The sequence below is a fragment of the Condylura cristata genome, unplaced genomic scaffold (genome assembly GCF_000260355.1).
Source record: "Condylura cristata isolate star-nosed mole 26May11 unplaced genomic scaffold, ConCri1.0 scaffold00005, whole genome shotgun sequence".
NCBI lineage: Eukaryota > Metazoa > Chordata > Mammalia > Eulipotyphla > Talpidae > Condylura > Condylura cristata.
In genome coordinates, this window is record NW_004567106.1 from 9,061,822 (window position 1) to 9,086,583 (window position 24,762).

Here is a 24,762-nt window from a genome sequence, read left to right on the forward strand (position 1 = left end):
TCCCTTGTATTTTTAAGTGTGTTTTCTCCTTTATCTTCATTTCTTCTCTTGACCTACCTCGTCTAGAGATATAGTCTCAGAACTACATTTTTTAATTACGAATTTTGATTTGTGACTATTTAAAACCTCTAAGAAGTAATTTATTTCTCTAATTTGTTCTCTTTAAAGAAGATAAAAAAAATGCAAAAGGAATCAAGATGTCAGTTTTGGTATTACTATGGGCAGCCGCAGAAGCTGGAAGTCTTCATCATAAGCTGCCAACTCTCAAGATGCCTGTAGCAGCATTCAGAGAACACACAAGAAAAGGTGGTTCATTTGCATTTTGCCTCTATGTCATTATTTTTACATTCTCGGTAAAGATTTATCATGCTTCTAAATGCTTTATACCCCAATGTTGAGTTGGCCAAACAATTTTACAGAAATATTTATAGAGTTGTCTGAACAAATGATTCACATTAAGCACCTTATAGAAAGTAAATGCTGCTTAACGCAATTTACTACTGATTGGACAGGTGTTCTTTGTGGAAAAAAAAACTGGTTTGTAAATTCTGATTATCTTCTCCCATTATTTGCTTTTTACTTTAATAAACAATGGAGTGAAATTTTCGTTTAATTTTCCAATGCTCTGAAACTTTCTGAAAATCTTGTTATAGAATGAAGCTTGTCATGTAATTTCTCAAGTATGTTGAGGTTGGGTGGTTAGATGAACAACCAGAGCATAACCCATTTTCAGCTGGTAAGACAGTCAAATAAACAAAAAATATGTTTCTGAATGGAAGACATTCAAAAGAATACATGTAACTGCATATTTTCAGTATGATTATGTAACAAGATGCTACTTCAAAGCTAACTTTTTGTTTGGATTACATGTACAAAAAGGTCAGGGCTATGTTTTCTGTAGGAATATTGCTTATTTGGGAGTAGTTTAAAGGGCAGAAATTCTTGCAATTTTGAAGAACTGGTAAAGATGAAATTGCATAAAGGAACATTTAATAATAATTATTTGTTTTTTAAATATAGTATTATTCTTGCTATATAACATAAACTGATTTAAAGGCTTAAGATTGTCTTTAATAATATTATTTTTATGGAAACTATGTTTGGGAAATCCATAAATAGTTCAATATTGCTCCTAAAATTTCAAATGAAAAGGTTGTCAACATGGATCAACTCTTAACCATGCTCCATAATTAATATTATAAATAACACAGGAAAACAGGTTTTCCTGAGATTTTCTAAAATTGTCAAGGTTTTTGAAATGTTTCATCTCCAGAAATCTCAGAATTAATAACTTTGGAGTCTATAACATTTTATTAGATTTAAATATTAAAGCTAATTAATTCAAGGTTTTCTAAAATTATCAAGGTTTTTGAAATGGTTCATCTTAGATATCTATGAATTAATAACTTTGGACTCTAGTTATTTTATTCATTCTAAATATTACAACTAATTAATAATAACAATCTGGGTTCACTCAGATAGTGGGGTATGTTCCAGACTATTTAGAAAGTAACATGGCTCTGGATAAATAAATCCATGATTTCCCTCCCTCACTTGGCCCCTTGGATGACTAAGCCTTCCTTAAATCCAAGTAGCTAACACACTGCAACCTCATTGGAATTTCATTTCCTTCCATTCCTGCTCTAGTTATTAGAGTGCACAGAAATAACACAAAAACTAAATGAACTGCAACAGAACTGCCTTAAATTAAGAGGTAAGGATATATTTATTTATAGAGCAGGGTCAAAGCTACTTCCTTAGATTGTGAACATTTTAAAAATAAAAAGCATCTAATCTAGTGCAGTGTATAATGGCTCATATCTAATACCACTAATACATACAGAAATAAAACAGACAGAAAGGAATGATTTTTGATTTCAAATTTTTTGATGAGGAAACTGAAAGTTCCCCAAAGCCCTCATTCAGAAATAAAAGACAGAAAGGAATGATTTCTGACTTCAATTTTTTTGATGAGGAAACCAAAAATTCCCCAAAACCCTTATTCCCCAAGGTCATCGGTATTATTAGCCTGTGGCTACCAAGAGAAACCAGGAAGTGCTGAGTCATCATAAACATTACGTGACACCACCATCAGCACTTCTGGTGTCAGATTCAAAGGTGCGCATACTTCCTTTGACCTGCCACTCTTCCTTCCTCTCTTACTGGCCTAGGGGAGAGGTAATGAAAAAAGCTGAGTACCACCAAGATGGACCCTAATAAAGAACACTAACAGTCCTCGTTCCACATGTGTATTTGTCTCTATGTAGATATGGCTATTAAAAGAAAAGACTAAAAAAAGTTTAATTTAAAAATATATGGTACTTAGTCTAAGCAATTATACCTCTAATTTGCCCTAATAAAAAGTAGCTTCTTCCTCAAACAATCACTATGCCTTTGTCAGTATGTAGTTTAGGTGTGCTTAATTTCCCAGACAGACTTTAAGAAAAGTCATATCCAAATGATCTTTGCATGATTAAAAGACTTATAGACAGAAAACCTACATAACAGAAATAGCACCTGGAGTTGTATAACTTTGAGCAAGACATTTAAATTCTTTGTGTCTGTTTAATTATCTGTAAAGTGGGAACAACCATCCTCCTCCAGATACTACTTCTATGGCTATGAGAATAACAATATCAACAACATTTAAGAATAAGCCACTGCTATGCAAACAGAAATGACACATTCATTGCCTATTTTGAAACAAAGCGAAATCCAGGTTCTTGGGTTAGCTTCATGTATCTCATTAGAAATGTTTGATAATTTCATTGGGTTTGAATATTTAAATTGTCACTAGTGATTCGCACAAGATAAACCTGGGAACACTAATATTAGTACAAAGATAATATTCAGTATTACTGGATTATATAAAACTATACTTTTTTTAAAAAGGACATTATATATGAGAAATACCACAGTAATACTTTAGTGAGGAAAAAAAAGTGACAAAGAACGATTACTCATTTTCTTGCAGAATCCCCATTGGTCTCCAAACACCTTATTCAAATTAAACTATAACCACCAGCACTTAATTTTTACAACCCTATTTACTGTTATAGTTGTGATAAATGAGAAACACAGCAAACATTACTTTGTTTTGCAACTATCTTGTTGCATTGTAGTACAAGTTATATTATGGAAAAAATAAGCATTGTGAGCAAGTCTAAAAGATTAAACTACTTTTTCTTTTAAAAAAGATTTATTTATTTATGCACATAGAACTGGGGTACAGACCAGAGGTGCAGGGGCAGAGGATTTACCAGAGACTGAGTGGGGAGCAAAAAAGGCAGATCGATGAAGTACACTGCTGAGGGGAGCAGCGGGTGGGTCAGGAGAGGTCTGCCACGCCATGTGGGTCACCTCCAGGATGGGGATCTAAGTGGCTTTAGCTTCTTAGTGCTGTGCTTTAATCCACTATGCCACCAGGGAGGACCGGATTAAACTACTTTTACCTCATAAACCACTAGAAACATTCAGTCCCAAAACTGCAACTGAAGGATTTGTGTTCTCCCTGCTGTGTATAAAAAAAAAACAAACAAACCCAGAAATATTGCTTCTTGGCCCTTGACTCTCAATAGAAAGAACACAAAGGTGACTTCAAGTGCATTACATACTAAAATTAAGCGTGGAAATGATTCTAGCATCTGAAGATGGCAGAAGATGGGAAAAAGTCATGTGATAATGTAGCTCCATCAAGAAGCAAACCTTGACTACCTCGTTTCCAGGTGTACATCTATTATCTGCTCAGTACTTACTATATATAGGGAAGCCAGGCAGTCCTGACAGATCCCCACTGGACTATATTTTGTTCAAAAGAATGAGATGAACATATATTATAGTTTGAAGAGAATGTTACTGAGTTCAGCCACTCATTCCATCAACTAAATCACTCTTTTTTTAAACATCCAGAGGAGAGGATAAGGCAGGGTGGTAATAAAATATCTGCCAAGTGTCTAGCATGTTAAGAGGAACCTAAATTCGGAAACATCGTTTACCATGTGTCCTAATTTTACAATAAAGTAACCGAAGCTTGGGACAAGCAAAATGTGGCACTCATACCGTCTCCTGCCAAGTCTACTATCATATAGTAGAATGTTAATGCACATTTGACCTCCACTCTTATGTTATCAACAATATCCTAGGGTCAATAAATAATAACATGGCTGTATTCCCATGATCTTATATGTATCCTCAAACTTTTTATTTAAAAGTTTACACTTAAAGCTTTTTTAAGATGCCAAAATAGTATCTTCTCCAAGAACATCACATATTAAATTACAGAACTGTATGTAGTTCATAAACTTGTTCATGGTTTGCCCAATGAACAATATTTTCAAAGACATATGTATGAAGTTGATGCCAACCTACAATCAGCAAAACATATTTTCAACTGTCACACCAACTGGATGATCAAATATTCTATCTCAGAGGTACATATACATAAGATAATGGCCTGGCGCTAGGGCTGCAGACTTTTGACAGGGAGTAAATTTTCTTCTATGCAAACTGTAAGTAAATTCCTAATCTTGATCTGTGCTACATAGTCTTGTACTTAGCTACTCCCAACAGTGAGCAAGAAAGCCTATACCATGCATAGTCATTTATAATTTGGGGTCTTATTTATGTAAAAAAGGGATAATTTTTAAGAACCTCAAAGTCCTTCATGTCAATTTAGGGCAACAATCTATCCTTAGCTGAATCAGTTTATTGGAATTACTAAGAAAATAACCAGGAAAAGGAGATGCAAGTGAAAATCAAAGTTGTAGGAAAATTGAAAGGGAAAGAGAAAGGGAATCAATCCCTCATAACACAGCTTGCCTAAAGAAAAAAAAAAAAAAGTGCACCAAAGCTTTCTTCATTTTGGGCAGTTGGTTTTGTTCCCTAACTGCTCCCCCACATATCTAAGTGCAGTGAGTACATTCCCAACTCTACTGCCAAGTTAAAATGAAAACGTTCTCAGTCTAGAAATGATTGAGGTGGTTTTCTTTAATCAAATTAGAGCGGCCAAATGTTCCTTTCAAAGGTAACTGTCTACTCTGCAGCTGTATGCAAACTACCACATCAAATGTGAGGGAAAAAATAGCGATAGAATTGTGTCCCTTACAGTACAGCACTGGCTGCAGAGATGGAGAGACAAAAGCATCAGTACAACTAAGAATTACATTCACAGTGGGCTTCCAGAAATATGCTGACTTCACAAACTGTGAACAATGTACTGAAACTTCCAGTATATAATTAGCTATCTTGGGGAGGGTAGAAACATGAGGGGAGGGGAAATTCCTCCTTAAAAACAGCTAAACAGCAATAGATACCTTGAGTCATTTACCCGGGTGACCAAAGCCTCAATGAGAAACATTAAAAGAGTGGCTGAGACTTCAGGCATACAAAAATCTCATAGACCTTGCTTTTTCACTTCCTGTCTCCATCAAAAATACACCACAGTGAGTAATCTTGAGTATCCAACAAGCTTCAATTAAGCTTGTAATGATTCATTTACATGCAGAATTTATTCTTTTAAATCATCAGACATGGGAAATTCCTGCAAAGAACTATTCTTTCAGTTCTTTTCTCTTAAGAAAAATCTAATATTCTCAATGTTAAATTGGTTAGTACCTGGTATGGGCTTATATCAATTGATGGCTTTAGTATAGTGCATCAATTACATGAAAATCTAAAATGACAATGAATTTATAGACAGCCAGGTACAACTAGTAATGACTGATACGACAATGTTTTTTTCTAGACTTACTGCCTCTCTCTAGATGACAATATTGTCACCCAAATCAAGCAATGCAGCATAAACAGAAAAGAAACTTATTTTTCCAAAGCAGCTTTTCCATTCCTGGTGAATTTGCAGACACTTCCTCAAGTCTATATTAAAGGGAAAAAAGCCTCCTACAGGTTTCGGACAATCGTCAGGCCACTAACCTTGGCTCCACCCTTCTGCCACTGGTAGGACAATTAAAATGAATACAAGAAATAATGACATTCTAATTAATCAAAAATTTAAAAAATATATCAGATAGACTTCCATTTGACATATGGCAGATAGACTGACAAAAATGGCAGACCCATCACAAACATTTGCCAATCTTTTCTCAGATACTGCTGAAGTTAAGAGTCCAAAAAGACTAAAAATTGAGAGGATTTAGTAGATTTTTCTAGATGACTGAAAATAAAGTTGATGGGATAAAATTGATAAAGTTACCAAAGAGACAGTAGTCTCCTAAGTGAAGAATATAAAATCTAGGAGGGATATTAAGAAATACCATGTTTTTATAGGCATTTTAACTCTTCACTTAAAAATCATTATTTTAAATACAATTTGATATATACATATCAAATGTTTGATATATACATATGTGATATCTATAAGTCAGTGAGTAGGTGAAGTATTTTCATGGGACGGCAGGCCAGTGTCTTAGAGACAAGCTACGAAAGCACTATGGAGGAACCAGGAGTCAGCAGATACAGTAAGAAAGGAAGAGGGATATGCAGTCCAAGCAGGAAGTCAAATCAATGTTGGCACCAGGTAACCTTACCATTTGACATATACATTGCCATCCCACCTAGGAACTTAAGATAAAACCTTTCTTATGGCATTTGGGTGTTTATCCACATCCTGGCAGTCTCCCATTTATGCAGAAGTAAAGCCCAATAAAGTCTTCCTACTCCACCCTAACACTCCATACTACAAAAGCCTCATAGAAAATTTACTCAGAAATGAGATTTAACAGGAAAGAAAAAAGTCATATTAACAGTCATACCAGCTATCTAGATTTAAAGAAACCAATCCCACTTGGCATAAACAACTAGAAACTAGATAAATATATGAAATAACTATTTCCAGATACAAGACTATGGGTAGTATAGGACTATGAGGTTTGGAAGATGGTAAAACCTAATATAGAATAATTAAGATAAGAAAGACTGACAATACTAAACATTGAGTTGAATGCAAGTAAAATGCAAACTTCATATACTACTGGTGGACAAGTTTGGCAATTTCTTTAAAAATTTCATACATATATATAATAAAAGCTAGAACAGCTAATTATTTACCCAAATGAAATGAAAGCATAGGTCTTATCAATACAAAGACTTCCACGTGAATGTTCACAGTATCAGTATTTTTAGTAGCCCCAAACTGGAAGTAACACAAATAAACATCAATGGATGAATAAAGGACCATGGAAAATCCGTATCATGAGCAAGAATGGGCCCTCCCTGGTGGTGAAGCGGGTTAAAGCATAGCACTAAGAAGCTAAAGCCACTTCAGCCTAAGTTCAAGTCCAGCCTGCCCCGGAGGTGATCCATATGGAGGGCAGACCTCTCCTGACCTGCCCGCTGCTCCCCTCAGCAGTGTACTTTGTCCATCTGCCTTTTCTGCTCCTTGCTCTGTCTCCAGTGAATCCTTTCACTGCCTCTGCACCTCTGGCCTGTACCCCAGTTCTGTATGCATAAATAAACAAATCTTTAATATATATATATAAAGAAATATATGTAAATATATATATATACACACACATGGTTAAGAATAACTTACTATAGTATTTCAGTAATATGAATGAAGCTCTGAACAAGTATACTCAAAAAGGGTATAAAACTTAAAAAAGTGATGCAGAGTAAGAAAAGAGAATTCAAATATCTGAATTTTAAGAAAAAAGGAATCCTTTGATTTCATGGGGTTATAGCATTGGACATTCACTGGAAGAAATGGAAAGGTCTACTATTTGGGCCAGCATCATTTCTCAGACATCATGTAACAAAGATAATTGTCTTCATTGTGAATCCTTGAACATAAGCAAATTTCTTTTTTAATTTGTTTATATATGCATACAGAACTGGAGTTCAAGCCGGAGATGAACTCTCAGGGTGAGAGGATTCACCAGAGACAAGGTGGGAGCAGAAAAGGCAGATATAGTGAAATACACTGCTAAGAGGAGCAGTGGGCAGGCCAGGAGAGGTCTGCCACACCATGTGGGTCATCTCCGTGGCCAGGGATGAAACTGCAGTGGCAGTGGCAGCTTCATAGTGCTGTGTTTTAAACCCATTATGCCACCAGGGAGAGCCTGCAAATAGCTGTTTTAAGTCCCTAAACACTGGGGCAATTTACTAAATGCCCATATTAAACAGAAAAGAAAAATTTAAGAGGAAAATGCAGTTATTTTAAATTAAAAACAGCACAAAACTTCTGGAATTTCAGTGACCACTTTGCAACATACCAAACAACTGAGTAGGTATACTGACATTTCTTTTCCTTTTTATTCTGTGCTAGTCTATTCCTCCCTTTTTCCTTCCTTCTCCTTTTCCTTCCTCCCTCTTTCCTCTTGCCCTTACTTTATAATTGGTCGCGACCAAGTTACGTTATGATCTCTTGGGTGGTCACAATCAACTAATCTAAACAGAGAAGTAAGGTACTTGGAATGGTAACCCAAGTAAGGTGACTAAGGCAAGGTTCATGATGGGACTGGCAATGGTGGCCCACTGGTAACGACAGCAATAGCCATTTACACAATGATTTAAAGGCTTATTTTAAACTCTTAAGAAAATCTGTGTCAATCTTGTTCATAAAATTTCCCATCCTGGAGAATCTGATCATGTCTTCACATATCTAAATCAATCCTGCTATAAATATGATGACATAAAGTATCATTTCATATCATCCATATAACATTATGTTCACAATTCAGTAAAACTCAATTACTGGAATAATCAGCCTTATAAATGTGATATTTTTCCGTGTGTAGTATACTTGCCAATCATTAAAGTATCAAATAAAGTGTATTTCCTAAATTAGAATCCAACTTATTATATATCAGAAACTATAAAACCCTAAAGGAGTTTTAAAAGCAACACAAATGAGTTAACAAAAAAAATGACATTATCTAAATTTTGGCATTAATTTACATTTTTTTTACTGCCAACTGTTAAAATTACTGCAAAAAAGAGAGTAATCTTTAGTCACAGTTTAACTATCCCCTAAGTTAGTCATTCAACAAATATTTATTGAACTACATGCCAGACCTTATTCTAGATTCTGGAGATAAAGCAATGAACAAAAACAGACAAGAATTCCTGCCCTGATAGAGCTTATATTCAAATGGGAAATACATATTCTGTATTAATGCATGTATTATTCAACAAATAACTGGAGTGTTAGGTACAATAGACAATGTAAAGTTAGCTAAAATCAAGTCCCTAAGAAAAAAGCAACCAGATGATTATGCCACCTTAGTAAAGAATTAAAAGAATGATACTTTGTGTCTAATTACTCAATAAGCACTGGTTGAAGACTTTGTAAATATGCTAGAATGTTCATCTGGTTTCAGATTTTATTGTCTAAGAACCTTAAATCCTAGCCCAGGTTCTTTCAGTTTTATATTCTCAACATGACATCTCTTTCCTGTACCTCAATTTAGTTCATCTCCTGCCACTCTTCCTTTTAATGACAGTGTAATCTTCTTCGATCACAAACACTTCTTTAGACTGTTCTTCATCTAGCTCAAGAAGGAGTCTCCTATTAATTTTAACAACTAAAATGGCGGGGGGAGTAGTACTACTTTTCATAAACAAAGATGTTACTACTGACTTACCTCATATCTTGTTTTTCCTGATTTTTAGTTTTCTAGAAATTGGTACCACTGAGTTGACCATGTTCTTATACAGTTCTTTTTTTTAGCTCAATTCCATACTCTGACTCAATAATTAAGGAGTTGAAAGTTATGTATCTGAACAGACCTTTTTCTATTGTAAAATTAAGTGGCTTAGTTGAAAACTCAACTAGCAACTCTGATCACAAGTTCTAGTCTAATGAACTAGCAGAGAGGTAAATTACCATTTATTAAATCCCAAGAGCTTAAAATAATGTGTGTATGATGACCAAGGAGTCACAGCTTTTCTTTTGTGTAGTAAAACGTGTTATTTCAAAAAGATGCTTTCTCAGTTCAAGGGGGCTTACATAATTCAAATACACTTCATTCATGGTTAGCACCATGCATCCCATCTGAACCAATCTCTAAATCTGTCACTAGGATTATTATGACTTGACAAGAAAGTATCTTTTTACCCAAGTCTATTTAATAACTTAAGTGATTCTACATGGCTGGAATGTAGATGACATCATCTAAAATTCCCAACTCAGAGAATCTCTTGGTTTCCACTAAAAAGTTTTAAAATGTACTAGTGCCAATAACCTAAAGTTTAAAAGTCTGCCTTTCAAATGTGAAGTCTTTTGTATTTCTTGTTCTGTGGCTGAATATATTTCCCAACTGTTAAGTTATCCCTTGTAAAAATAAAACAGCTTAAGAAAAGTAAAATGTTTATACTAACTATAGGAATATCTAAAACAAAAATTATCAGATTATTTAGTAATGAAACAAAGTCAAGAAAAAGGGGGGGGGCTTTACTATAGATTACTGGTCCACAGAGAGAATTGCTTCCTATAGGAATATCTAAAACAAAAATTACAGATTATTTAGTAATGAAACAAAGTCAAGAAAAAAGGGGTAGGGGCTTTACTATAGATTACTGGTCCACAGAGAGAATTGCTTCCTTTATGTGGATTGAAATTCTCAGGGACACAGTACACTGGCCTATCAGTTTTGACCAGGTGTTTTCAATAGCACCTATAACAAAACCACTCATTAACAGGCTAGAGCTGTGGGTAAACCCCATATCAATTACTGATACTCAGTTTAAGATTGCATTATAATTACTATAAATCCAATATACATCTTTTCAGAAATACTCATATCCATTCATATTTTTATACTGGGGGATGAAAAAGAATGAAAGTATTACCAACGAATAATACAGGCATCTATGTACTTGTCAATTTCTTGCATGAGGATTCTGTTTTGTTACTAATTCTTATAAGCATGTATATTTAACTTCCATATATATATATAATTCTTTGGATCATACTACCTTTCTAAGATGAAAAGAATGGGAATTCCTGTCTTAGTGTGAAGAAACTTACAGCCAAGAAACATTAAAGAATTTACCCTAGTTCGCTTTGCTTCTCTATTTATTAAATAGCATTCTCTATTAAAATAGAGAAATCTGGATAGAATCAAAGTCTTCTAACTCATAGTCTGTAAGTAGGAATATTTTAAAAACTTATTATTGTTAAAATTTCGGGCCCTCCCTGGTGGCGCAGTGGGTTAAAGCACAGCACAAAGAAGCTTAAGCCACTCCGCATGAGTTCGATCCCACCTACCTGCCCCCTCCCCCAGGTGACCACATGGCGTGGCAGACCTCTCCTGGCAGACCTCTCCTGACCCACCCGCTGCTCCCCTCAGTAGTGTACTTCGTCGATCTGCCTGTTCTGCTCCTCACTCTGTCTCTGGTGAATCCTCTCACCCTCCGCATCTCTGGCCTGTACCCCAGTTTCTGTACGAATAAATAAATAAATCTTTAAAAAAAAAATTTCAAACTTATGCAAATGAATAGAAAATAGTACAACAAACATTCCAAAACTTATAATGATCAGCATGCTTCATTAATATCCTATTTTGAACCCATTCTAGATCTAATATGATTTTGGAGACAAATATTGTAAAATGTAGTTACTCTCTGTAATCACTGTTAAACACATCTAACAATACATTGAATATAGCAGATAATAACAAATACTTGGCAAATATTATATTTTCTCTTACTTTCAGACATTACTACCAAATTCTCACTTTCAAAAATAATAAATCTTACAACCCTACACACAGTCATCATTATTCCCCAATATTTAATCTGAGCTACATAATGTCAAGCACCATGGTAAGGGCTTGGGAAACAGCAAGGAACAAGACAACACAGGCCCTTCTTTCAGGGACCTTGAAGTCACCTGCTCTGTGGGTATGATCTCATCAGTGTATATGTATGTTTGTACGTACACACACACACACACGCAGGCACGCACGCATGCGCCCGTGCACAGACACACACATCAGTCGTGAGGCAATAGAATTTAGTTCAGGTTGGAAGAATACTTCCCTACTAAACCTACCAGTTTGTCCAGGTGAAATCCTAATTTTCTGTACAAAAATTACGAGTACAAGACAAATTTGAATGGGATTTAGAATCTTGATGTCCTTTAGGAAATTATTAGGAAGATCTTACTGAATTCTGTTCTTCCTAATAGTGTTTCCAGTGTAGAAAGTCAACTATATAAAAAAAGGGAAAAGACAGAAGTAAAAGAATTCAAGCAATTGATCAAAATGTGATTTATAATACCATATATTCTTATATCAAAAAAATAAACTATTGTACTTCCAGTTTTCACTGAATTTGTGTACATTCCCCCATGGCTCTTAGAAAACTCCTCCCTCTGATCAGTCTCCAGTCTGTTCAGCAGGCAGTGCCAGTCTGATCATCATCCAAGTGGTGACCTTTATGTAGACATGCTTCTTACCAATCACCAGTGCCCATATTCAGGGCCCTTCAATGAAATCCAACATTAAACCTGCTACCTTCTCCCATTACTAATCCTCCAGTACCCAAATTTCATCTCTGCCATGTTCTACTAAACCAGGAAGTTCACAATTAATTTCCGAGAAGCTCAGATGAAACTTATGAGAAAGAGCAATAATATGATTAGTTCTTAAAGATGCTTAAGTAAGGCATATTTGCTTTTGTATTTGGAAGTTACGTTTATTTGACTAAATGGGAAGTAAACGCCACAGCCACATTATGTAGCAGTTTATTCTCCAAACAACTACCAAGCGTTTAAATTTTTTCCTATTGCTCTTTTTGTTAAAAGTGAATTCAGTATTATTATTTAGTCATGTAAGTACATGATTTACATTTAAAGTACCTTGGTTATTTACCCAAAATCTTCAAAAAGGAAATCAATGGAATAATTGTCATACTTTTTTATAGAAATACTTTAGTAGGGCATATTGCAGATTTCAGTAATTTCCCGAATTGGTATATTATTTATTCCTAAACTAACACCTTTGTTTACAGGTAGTTAGTTTTTTCAAACCTAGAAAATCTACTCATGTAATGTTACTTCTTTCATCAAACAAACAAAAAGAATTTTTAAGAACTGCTACTCAGATTTTAGGAACAAGTTTACAAATTTAAAATGGCATTAGTAGATAAGTACTTGACCTCTGGGCTTTAGTTTCTTATAACAGCCCTCAATGACTTCCAACTGTGTTCTTGCCCTAACCCATGAGTTTACAATGTTAGATGTTTTATTTTTAAAAAATACTGCCAGGGAACCTTAAATAGTTGATTTTTTTTTTTTTACAGAATAACTTGTTTTCATATTCTCTTACCCATGTCTTAATATAGGAATGCGCCTCAAAAAGGTATTCAAGTTTATACAAGTTTCCCTCTTTTAAGCCATTTTCTCCTTGATAGAAAAATTCTAATAATTTCACATTGATCATAGTAACATAAAAAGGATACAAGTTTATCATCGAAAATTCAACAGTACTGGATTCTTTTGCAGGAACAAGGCACAAGTGCAAAATACATATTGTGAAATGTTTATTTACTAAATAACCTAGGTATACTGAAAACTTTTCAAGGAACTCAAAGAATGAAGGATCAAACATACTTTTAAAACCTCCTTCTTTTCTTGCTTTCACTGAAACAAACCCTAACAAATATGTTATTCACCCATAAAAATAACTTTTATTCAGAAGCATTTCCATGAACTAACCATCTAAGAACTATATGTTCTGCTGCATCAAATAATATGCCATGTTTCTTCTACCCTATTAATGATTCAGTTTTCCTTGAGGAAATCACATTTTTATTCTCTTTTTAGCATAAGTAAGAATTGAGAAGCATGGATTTTTCTTCCTTTAAAGCAATATTAAATATACTAACAAAAATTTTATATATTTAGACATCAGAAGTTTATTCACTGAAATGCCATGAGCTTGAGTTTGCTGAACAAGTATTTGAAGTACTTTTACTGCCACACTAACAAATTTAATCCCTGGTGATGACTTAGGTAGCATATACTTGTATCTCTCTTCAATACCATATTATCATGAATCAGGGTTATGGTGATCATCTTAACCCTTCAAACAAAATTAGTTAAGGAGAGTAGCCAGGTATGATTTACCCAGGTATCTTTCCCAGCATAAAGGCCAGCACACAGTTTCTAAATAGTAGGTGGTTCCTAAAATTTTGCTGAATAAATGTAACTCAAACGCTCATGCATATTAGTTACATGTCAATGTCTGCTTATGTATATCTACTTGTATGTCCCCAAGGTGAAATTTAATCTTCAAAAAACATTTGATTCAGATTAGTGTTTTGGTTAACTCACCTATTCAATCAGCAAATTCCTAATAACCTAAGTTGTCACAAGTTTCAGTTGCACCACAGAACTGGTTAGGTTAAATATAGCAAAACAAGTCAATGAAAATAAAAAGTGAATTTTTGAAGAGAAAAAAAAAACTGTCTATCCCATTACAAGATAAACTCTAGAAGAGATGTTTTAGATTGTTTACAGCTGTATCCCCAGCTTCCAGCAGTGTCTGACACATAGTAGGTTCTCAAAAATATATAATAAACGGATAAAGCTTGTTATTGTTTAATCTATCTAAGTATATTTAGTTCAAGTTTTAAGACAAGATATACTTGTGGGTGCAGAGGTTCCAATTCAGGTTCCTATGGGTCTGATTCTGACAAAGGTGTGAGTATTTAGGATTTCCATCTGCAAAATTAAGAGTGAACACACATCCTGGACACTGAGTGGCTGATCAAGCCTGGACCTGGAGTACAATCAGTGCAGGTAACCAGGAATTTCAAGTCATTATCCCTGTGCATAGAGGCAGTGCCAATGCCAGCAATAACAAGTCAGCTTTTCTGGCAAAGCCGTCAAAATTAAAACTTAAACTTTTGAAAAAACTAATATGTTTATTATGCCTCTTCAAGCTTAGAAACTTAAGTATCTGTGGGAAGAGCCTGTAATTATGATCAATTACTTATGACTTGAAGGCACTTATATATAGGCTTCTGCCCTTTCAAGAAAGCCTTTAAAGAACCAGCCTTAGGACTGTAAAACTGATCCTGTAAAGCTACAATAAATCACAAGTTGGGGGCCCAACTTTGACAACTCTCCTTTGGAAAGATAAGAATTGTTATCACCTGTCCTTTATTTCCTGACCCTGCCTGAACAAATACCAGCAACCTGTGAAATTGAGAATTCCCAATCTAGCTAAAGTAAATCTTGGGGCTGACAGTTGCCCAAAGGCAGAGATGGACAAAAAGGAAAGGGAAAGAAACAAAAAATCTGTAGATCATGAAAATGACATCATCAATGATTTTCTTAAGTCAATGAATTTCATGTCATATGATTGATGGTCTTTTCTGACAAATTACAAGCTAATTATATTCAAGCAGCTTCTTGGTTCCAGAGCCTGTAATGTCTGATTTTGAGAATGATTTGTTCTATAGAAAAGGTCAGGTGAATTGATGTTTTTCTCTCTGCTCCAAGGCAAGGACCCCACTAATTTGAAGATGAATAATACTTGGATATCTAGAGCACTTTCATATTTACAAAATGCCTTCATACCTATTTACTTTCTCCTCATGAGAGGTTAAGTGTCATCATCACTACTCATAAGTAAAAATTTCAGAAAACAATCCCTTGGTTTTCAAGTTATAAGTACAGTCTCCAGAATTTTCTCAGTACAGAATCCAAGTCAGTTAGAAATCTCTTAAGACACACCAATCTCAAAAGGATAAATGAAGAGAATAAAGTGCATTAGCCAGGATCTACATCAAAACAGCAAAAACAACATTCCTCTGTAACAAGAATAGACTGTTTTGTAAAGGCTGTGTTACAAAGGAGTGTCTTTGTAACATCTCTATGTTGGAAGGCCATTTATTTACATACATGATAATCACCCTCAATTGGACACCCTCCATAGGTAACAAATGAACTATAACAAGAACTTTGGTACTAAAATTCTAGTGGTGAAATCCATACTTTGGGAAATGCCTAGGTGTCTGCTCTAGGAAGATAAGTTACAGGGAACTAAATGTACCTTTACTTTTTTCCCTCCAAAAATCACAAAGACCACTCCAAAAGGATTTTGTTGTTTTCCAACAGACACACACACAAAAGGTAATCTATTGCTTTTCTATATAATAATATCTTTTTAAAACATTTACTCTTGTGGTATCATTATCTTTTATCCCTCTCTCCTTTAATTGCTAAAGTAGAAGTACAATGGTGTCCAACCCTTATAGCCATTTACTATCTTATTTATGTATTTATGATTCTTTGCTGCCTTCTAGCCTGTGCTTAACTGTGTCAGGAACAAAGCACCACACAAATCACCCAGCCTGGAATAAGAGGACACAAGTTAAAACCTCCCAGGAAGATTCTGCAGACACTTAGGCTCTCTGAGTCCATAGAGGGTTTGGTATTTCAAAGGTCAGTCTTGGGTCTCTCCACTTTGATGACTAATATTAAATTGTTTGGCTTTTTACAAAAATATTTAGCTGTGCCTATTTACATAATTTCATCTGCAGTGCATACAGTAGGCACATATTTGTTGAACATATACTCTAGATGAATGACAAGACAGGAGAAGACCCCTACTCCTTTTCCCAGCACATTATCCTAGGAGTTAAGAAAGGTAAAACCACATCCTGATTTGTAGACGTTTCTGTGCACACCTTTATTGCTTAAACTATGCGTTTCTGTTTAAAAAAGGATGACACACCACACAATGTCAACCACACAACAGGGGAACTCCTAGATCTTACTAGGAAAACACCATATTCCTAAATCACACCCACTTTCACACTGGTTACCACCCAGAAGAAAGTGTAAGAACTGCTTCCTGCACCCACTCCCACAATTCACAGGTAAAAGCAACAGTAGGACTTTTGGAATCTACAGGTTTCACATCTAGGGCTCACATGTAACCTGTTGGAGAAGAAGTTTAAGGGCTGTGCTGAGGCTGCACATAAAATAATAGACAAATAGGCAACATTTTTGAAAGAAATTTTAAACACCGTTTGAACCAGGCATCACCATTGCAGTCCTTAGCTCATCAGCGACCCTTATCATTATGCTACTTTACTAAAAAGAAACTGTGGTTGTGACTGGCAAAAAATTATTTAAATCTTAAGAAAAAAAAAAAGGTAATAATACTAGGCTCCACCAATAACGTTTTCTTTCTATTAACCATCACCTGATCCTGCTACCTCTCACTCCTCTCATTTTCTAAAAAATTCTCCATGCCCAGAAAAAATAAGCGAGGACTGGTCAAGCGCCCCATGATGGCTTACTCTGTCCATTTAAAAGGAACCCATCTTCCCGGAACCCTTTCCGGGAGGGCAGGAAGAAAACACTTGTAACTTGCATAGTGTTACATAGCAGCGAGGGAAACCTGTGCAGGTCCCACTTTGAGGTCTGTTTCTGCTTACGGTCTGCGAGGCCAACGGCTCTGGTTCAGACCGCAAGACTTAGTCTCATTCTATAAGGTGAATCTCACCGTGCCCGCTCAGGTGTGCCCGCACACCTGCCCGCTATCTTCCCGGGTCCCAGGACGCCAGAGCTGGCCCTCCCCCAGCGCGCGACCCCCAACGGCGCGGGCGCCACTCCTCGCTCACCTGACCACATTGGGGTGCTCGAAGGTCTCCAGGTGCCTCAGCACCGCCACCTCGCGGATGGTGGAGAGCGGCATGCCCTCCTCGCCGGTCTGCACCCGCACGCGTTTCAGCGCCACGAAACGGCCTCCGTTCTTCAGGTCCCGGGCCTTGAACACCTTTCCATAGGCGCCCTCCCCGATCTCCGCCACGCACTCATACTGCTGGTCCGCTCGACTCAGGCCGTCCTTCTCCATGACGTCCAGACGCTGCCGGGCGTTGCGCCGCTGGGGCGGGCGGGGGGCGCGCTCCGATCGTTCGCGGCCGCCGCTAGCCTCCTCCCGGGCTCCCAGCCCGCTCCCTCGCGCCACGGGGATCGGTCTAACTCTCCCTCACCTCCGCAGACTACTGCTGCCCGGCGCACGCTCTCTCGCAGCTTCCCCGGCTGGATGTAGCGACCTCCCCGCGGGCGGGCGCAACCCTGGTGCCGCCGCCGCCGCGAAACTCGCCTGGCGAGTAGCCGGAGAACGAGTCGAGATCTCCTCTTTCCTCAACGAAGCACAGTTCTCTGCACCGACACAAGGCGATTACATACTCTCGGCCCGAAAGCGTCTCAGTCCACAATCACCCCACCTAAAAGAGGAGACGGGAGGGGAGTGGGGGGGTGGGCAAGAAGAAAGTGCAATCAGACATCTCAGGCGCCTACCACGGGGCTCCTGCAGATTCCCCTCCTCCTCCCTCACGAAACCCCCATCACTACCCTCCGCGCGCGCTCCTGTCCTCTCCCAGGCCGCTTAATCCTTCCTGGTTCCTCCGAGAAAAACGAAGTTACTTTTCTTTCCCTGCAGGGCTAGAGCGGTATTCGCGCGCGGAGCTTGCATGGGCCCCTCGGGGATGAGAGCGCCGCACGGGACGCCGTGGAACGGGAGGGGGCGTGCCGAGCAGCCCAGAGTGTGCCGGGAGCGCGGGGGAGGGGAGGCGCCGGGCACGTCAATGTCACGGCTTAATATTTATCCCTATATCATTGTGTTGCGCCGCCACCCTCCCCGCCTCCCCGGGCCCAGACGTGCCGAAAGAGGGTCTCCCGGAGTGCCGCGGAGCGTTCAAGGGGTCGCGCACAAAATGGTGTGGCGGGGCGGTGGGTCCATCCGCGTGGGGCCGCAGAAAGTGGATGGGGGCTCCCAGGACCCTGTAACACGAAGCTGGGGGGTGTGCGAGAAGGGGTGGTCAGACATCTGCTCGGAAATTGCTTCCTTTCTTTCTACTTTCAGTTTTTCTACGCGGAGACATTTAAAAACGACTTGCACACACAAGTCTTGGGGAAAAGGGTTTGGAAACGGGATTCTTTCTCGTGCTCGGGAGACCTCCCAGGTGGAAACCCATGAGGTCCACGAGGGCTGGGCTTGGGTTACTCAAGGGTGGGCGACCGATGGCGCCTTAGACGGAGGCAGTTGCCCAAGGGACCCCAAGGGTGGGAGAACAGTGTGTTCGCCACACATTAGCGTGTCGTCTTAAAGAATAGCTTGGGGACGAAAGGAGCATAATCGTGACTTCGCTCTGAAATTTTCAACTGAGTTCAACCTGAGCAAAACTCAGCCTCCCCTTAAAAGGGGTGTGGGGGAGGGGAGTAAGTTGGCTCAAAAGCAGAGACTCCGGGAGAGAACCAGAAGGGGGTAGCGCTCTCCGGCCAGGACTCGAGAACCGTCCCCCTCTCCCAGGATCGTTACCGTCGTCGGTGGCAGCTACGTATCCCTTTCGGCTTAAGGCCGGGTCACGTCGGCATCCACCCGCCCCCCTCCAACCCCTGCCGCTAGCACTCGGCGCGACAAAGCGCGCGTCTGGGGGGTGGGGGGGGTGCAATCTCCCCCCCACCCCCACTGAGTTGCAATCCAGGACCTAGGGAACCTCTTCCCCACGGGCAGGACATTCGCCACGCTGGTCGCGTGTCAGGAATTCCTGGGACACCTCAGAATTACCTGCCCCGCAAGCAGGGGCCAGCTCGCCTTCGGTCGAGAATTAAAGAAACAACACCCGGCGCGACCCCCACGGTGTGCGGCCGGATGATACAGCGACGGCGTTAGAGCCCCTCACAATCTCCATTCAGAACTCTCCTTAAAAGGTGAAGGCGAAGGGGGAGCCGGGGAACGACCCCCCAGAGCCTACCCGGGGGTCCGCGGCAGGCCTAGGGCCACACAGGTAGCTGAGAGGCCGCCACCGGCTGCGCAGCCCGCCCCTCCCGCATCCCTCCGCCCCGCCCCAGTCCTGCCCAGCCTGAGTGAGGCCCAGCAGCGAAGGAAGCGCCGGGGACGTCCCACCCCCGCAGGGAACTGCGCCCGCCGCCCCCGCCCGTCCCCGCACCGCCCGCCGCGGCTCTCCCCCCGCGGCTTTCCGGACGGTGGGCTCCGGCGGGGAGAAAACCCGAGCAACAGTGCCTCCCCCCCCTCCACTTTTTTTTTGTTGTTGTTGTTGCTTTCCCACGCTGGCTGAATGTGACTTGACCCCATTTCAAAAAGTTTGACATAGTGCTTCAACATTTCCGCATTCCTCCGCGACTACAAAGGCTGCAGCCGCCTCCTTCTGCTTTCTGTCTCTGCTCTCTGTCTTCACACTCAATGAAATCCTTCATGTGCTTCTCCCGAAGCCTGCCAAGCACCGCAAGGGTCGCCACCAGCGCAGCGACAAGAGGCCGCACTGGGGACCACGACTTCTGCGTGTGCGCACACGCAGATGCGCCCACGTGCACACGACCGGCGCGCGACCGGCCCGGAGGTGCTCACTGCGTGGCGCGCGTTTTCACGCTGATATTTTAAGTGACAAAAAGTAAAACGTAAAACTAAAGTAAACGTGCATTTTTGCGGGGCTCCAACCCCAGCACTGGCCGCGTGCGCACGCTCTCCGAAATGTGCATAACACTCCCGCGGGGTTGCCAGCGAGAAGCCTGCGTTAACTTTTATCTCGTAGTGGGAAAGTGGAACCCAAACTCACACCTCGGCGAGCTGAAGGCAACTTTCGTGGATCTGGGGCACCGAAACACATTCTCCCGTATGCACCCCAGAAGCAATGGGTTTTAAAGACTAAATGTGAATTATTTTGTGGGTGTCCGAGGGCTGTTTAAATTGCACTTGAAGAACACAGAAAGTGAGTGTGAGGCCGTTTGTGCACACGTCTGTGTGGGAGCAGACACGGGATCTCGGTGTTGGGGGTGGGGGGGTCTCTAGTTTGGTATAAAACCCTTCCGCCGGACTGGGTGAGACTCCTTTGGCTCCCCCAAACTGGCGTGGGTAAGTACCCCGCTTCGGTTCATAAGGGGTTAACCAGAACCGATTTGGAGGACAACAGCACCCCCCGCCATCCCCACTCACACCCTCGCCTACGACCCCGTATAAGTGCTCAAATCTCCCTCAGGGACCCCCACCCCCACCCCGCAGCCCACCCACCCAGAGCGCACAGTTCCTCACCTGAGGGGCCTGGCCGCGTCGGACCTCCAGAAAAGGCTCCGTGTGTCAGCCCGACTACGCACGTGTCCACCGCGGCGCCGAGCAGGTACCCCCGCTTGGAGGAAGAAGGAGTTACCAGCACTCTCTCCGGCAAGGGGGTGGGCACAGCGGCGGCGGAGGGCGGAGGGACTGAGGGCGCCGCCCGCGCCGCTCGCAGGGGGCGGATGGGGGCCTTGGGGCTCCGGCCGGGGCTCTTGCATCCGAGCCCTGGAGGCTGTAGGGGCGGGGACGTGGGCTGGGGCCCCGGAGGCCAAGTTAGCGGGAGACCGACCCCCCGGCGGCGCCGGCGGCGGGGTTGGGGGCTCGCGGCGCTGTGGCAAGCAAGTGTGCAAATTAAAGCCTTCCGGAGAGAGGGGAGGCGACCGTGCTCTGAGCCTCCCGGCTCCCCAGCTCTCGGCCCCGAGTCGGGGCGAGGAGGAGTGGGGGGAGTTAAATGAAAATTTCCGGCTTTCACTGCAACTGGAGTGGGGAATCTCGCGACTAAAATATGAGACGTGAAAGAGACAGTGAGATTTGTCGTCGGGAGTCGGCGGAGTTTCCAAAACCAGAGTCGCTCGGAGCTGGGGTTTTGACAGACTGAAGCGGGGTAACAGCAATCTGCTATGAGGACGGATGGGAAAAACACAAAACAACCAACAATAATTATGAGGGGCCGGTGGGGGTGGTAAATACCAACACTTTTCCAAAGAAACTGAAAAGGCAGACAAAAAAATAACTCTTCTCTATTAAAAAAAAAAAAGTTTGGCAGGACGCCTTGCAGAAAAGAAAATACTAATCTGTCCAAGCACTTTTCACTTTCAGCATGAGCTACATTTGTTTTGTTTTCCTTCACTTCCTTTCGGCCTCACAAAGCCCTATCTTTTCCTTTTGGACAGAGGATATGATTTGGAAATTGTCAGGCACTCTTGTGGTTAACGATCTGCTTGAAGGAACTGGCGGGTTCACAATTATTAAGTGGTTAGCAATTGCTGAGGGCTTACTAAAGAGTATCTGAGGAGCCAAAGGACTAAAATTTAGTGTAAATAACAGAACTTCAAGATAATAGGTACACACAAAAGAATAGACAATTTGATTTGGTGGGTGCTCAGTTTAAATGCATTATTGAAATTATGAAATTTGAAACTTTGTAAAAATGTGTACTTTACCTGATGAGAAAAACTGAATACGAGTATTTCAGGAGACAATGAGATTTTAGAGGAAAAAAAGTCAAGACTTTCTATAATGAAGTAAAACAAAACTTCAGTTAGCTTTTTTAGGCAAAAGACTTCATTGTTCTTCAAAATCTCTATCTGTAGAATACTTGAAACTTTAAAACTATAAAATATATTAAAGCCAAGGTAAAATTTTTAAATAAATTTTAATATTCTATGAAAAAATTAAAACATAGCAAAGTTCTTTTCAAATTATAAATATAACCTCTTATAATCTTTTGACTTTTTGAATTACACTATATATTGCTAAGTCACAAATGAAAATTTTGCCATTATAAAATTGATTCTCTACTATAGTGTAAAGTAACAGGTTAAGTAAGTAAAAATATGTTCATTTTCTCAAGAAAATATTTTATAGTGTATTATAATCATTTTTCTTAAGTAACAACGTGGATAAATTTTCTTTATACTTAAAAATAATTTATGAAATACATTTTGTGTTTAGGAGCATATCTCCTGAGGTAAAAATCTAATTTCTGAACAAAGTTTGTATTTATGAAGATATCAATTAACTCAGACTTAAGAAAACAAATAGTTAGATTCTGTAGTTTTATAAAATGTTGAATGACTACAAATCACTAATTAGACTATAAACCAGAGACAAACAGGAATCTTCCATTTGGATAGTTACTCACACTTACACTCTTTTAAAAACAAGATTTCTTTGCTGGCAATTAACTCATTTATGTAACTCAGAAATAATGGCCAATAAATAGTCGTAGAAAGCAGCAAGTGATTGTATGAATTTGTGTAAATAATTTGTTCTAAAAAGTTAGTATTTCTAAAATTAACAGAAAGAATGTTTTGGATTGTATTTTTAATTACTGAATTTGACAAAAACCATGAGTAGATTAGAAATTTCATGATTCCGACTACATATTCACTTGGATAATGTAAAAAATAAAATTTGATTTGATTATGTATATTAATAATGAATGTTAATTACTGTGTGTCATCTACTTTCTCTGATACTGCTAATTTATCATTGTTTACACTCCCTGGTTATGGTTCACATTAAATCCCAATTGGTTAAAACTTTGAACTAGGAAGTTTTACAGTGAATTGTATACAGTTAGTAAATAACAGATTGTTTTTGTTTATGAATGACTCCCTCTGTGGATAATAAATTGACATAACAAAATTTGTGCAGAGTTTATAAGTTATGAACCAAATTCTGACCCTTTGTTCAAGAGTCTTTTATGAATGAATACAAAGAATTCAGGAATAAAGACATGCACCAGTATTTTCACATCACATTTATGACAGTCTAAAGTTGCATACTATCTTACAGTTTTTCAAACATTAGATTTATCTCAAATTATGATGTAGCTTACGCTAATGTCACAGAAGAGATGCATTCCATGTACATGTATTCCTTGTACATGTTCTACCAAATATCTGCAATTTTTTGTTTTCACTAAATAAGATATTAAATTCTGGTCTATAATATCTAAAGTAATGGATTATTTATTTAAAATTGATAAATATATTGATGCATTCCTACTTCTAAAAAAGCTCTGATTATATTGACTATTTGGATTTATGAAATACATTTCCACATGCTCACAGATGAGATTTTGCTATGATCTACTACACAACTATTTTAATTGGATGTTCATGTTGATATATACTTTTTTTCCATAGAGATATGTGTATTGCTTTGACAAAAAAGTCTCTGGTTTAATAACTTTGAAGTCAGTTCCCCTTATTTTAAACTTGGTTTGTATTTAAATGTATCTTTGTTAAGTAATTACCATGAAAAACTATAATTTTAACAGATACAGTATAATAAATGCAGTGCATTTTCAAGCTGTTTTCTCTTAAAATACAGTTTTAAAAATTTAATACATCTACTAGGAAAATCAGTTGTGTGACCAACTTTTTCAGTTTTAAGATTTTGAACTTTTAAAATTCCATCTTCTAAATGAACTCCCATCAATTTGAAAATGTCCTAGGTTTTTCCTCTTCGTACTGTTGTGTGTGATTCATCCAGTGCATTGTATTTGAATTTGAAAAGATGTTGATATTTAAATGAAGGAAATATATCAATTAATATCTTACAAAATTTAAGGAGAAAAAAACCAGTGTTATATTTTGTAAATTTGCTAACATTTCTTTTTCAAGGATTCTACCACATTATAATTATCTTACAGGCAACATGTGAGAATACTATGTTCATATTTATGTAAATGCAATAATGTCTTCCCCTTTTGATAGATACATCTCTATTTTCCTGTGTGTTCTTAGCATATTGTTGTGACATGTTCAAAACGAGTTCTTTCAACATCTTTATTAGAATTCTGAGTAATCAGAAAAAATATCTAAGGAAATAAACTTAGAAAAATGGTGATAATCACATTGCAATACCTACAGTTCTAGTCAATATATAGCATCCTGTAGTTTTCACTGACTTGTATCCTTTCTTTTCTAAGACAATACTTTCATATCAACTGTATAATAATTGTGTTGTGATAGCTGTCTTT

General features: G+C 39.0%; 1 protein-coding gene across 1 annotated transcript in view; it reads right to left on the bottom strand.

Moving 5' to 3' along the window:
- Window positions 1–21,114, bottom strand: part of CDK6 (cyclin-dependent kinase 6) — a 198,282-nt gene extending 177,168 nt beyond the window's left edge. Inside the window, exons 1-2 of the mRNA XM_004676682.1 lie at window positions 21,030–21,114; window positions 17,596–18,204 (exon numbers count right to left, since the gene is read on the bottom strand). Of these exons, the coding sequence (XP_004676739.1) occupies window positions 17,596–17,828 (233 nt within the window). The 5' untranslated portion in view covers window positions 17,829–18,204; window positions 21,030–21,114. The remainder of the gene's footprint in view (window positions 1–17,595; window positions 18,205–21,029) is intronic.
- Window positions 21,115–24,762: the final 3,648 nt, after the last annotated feature.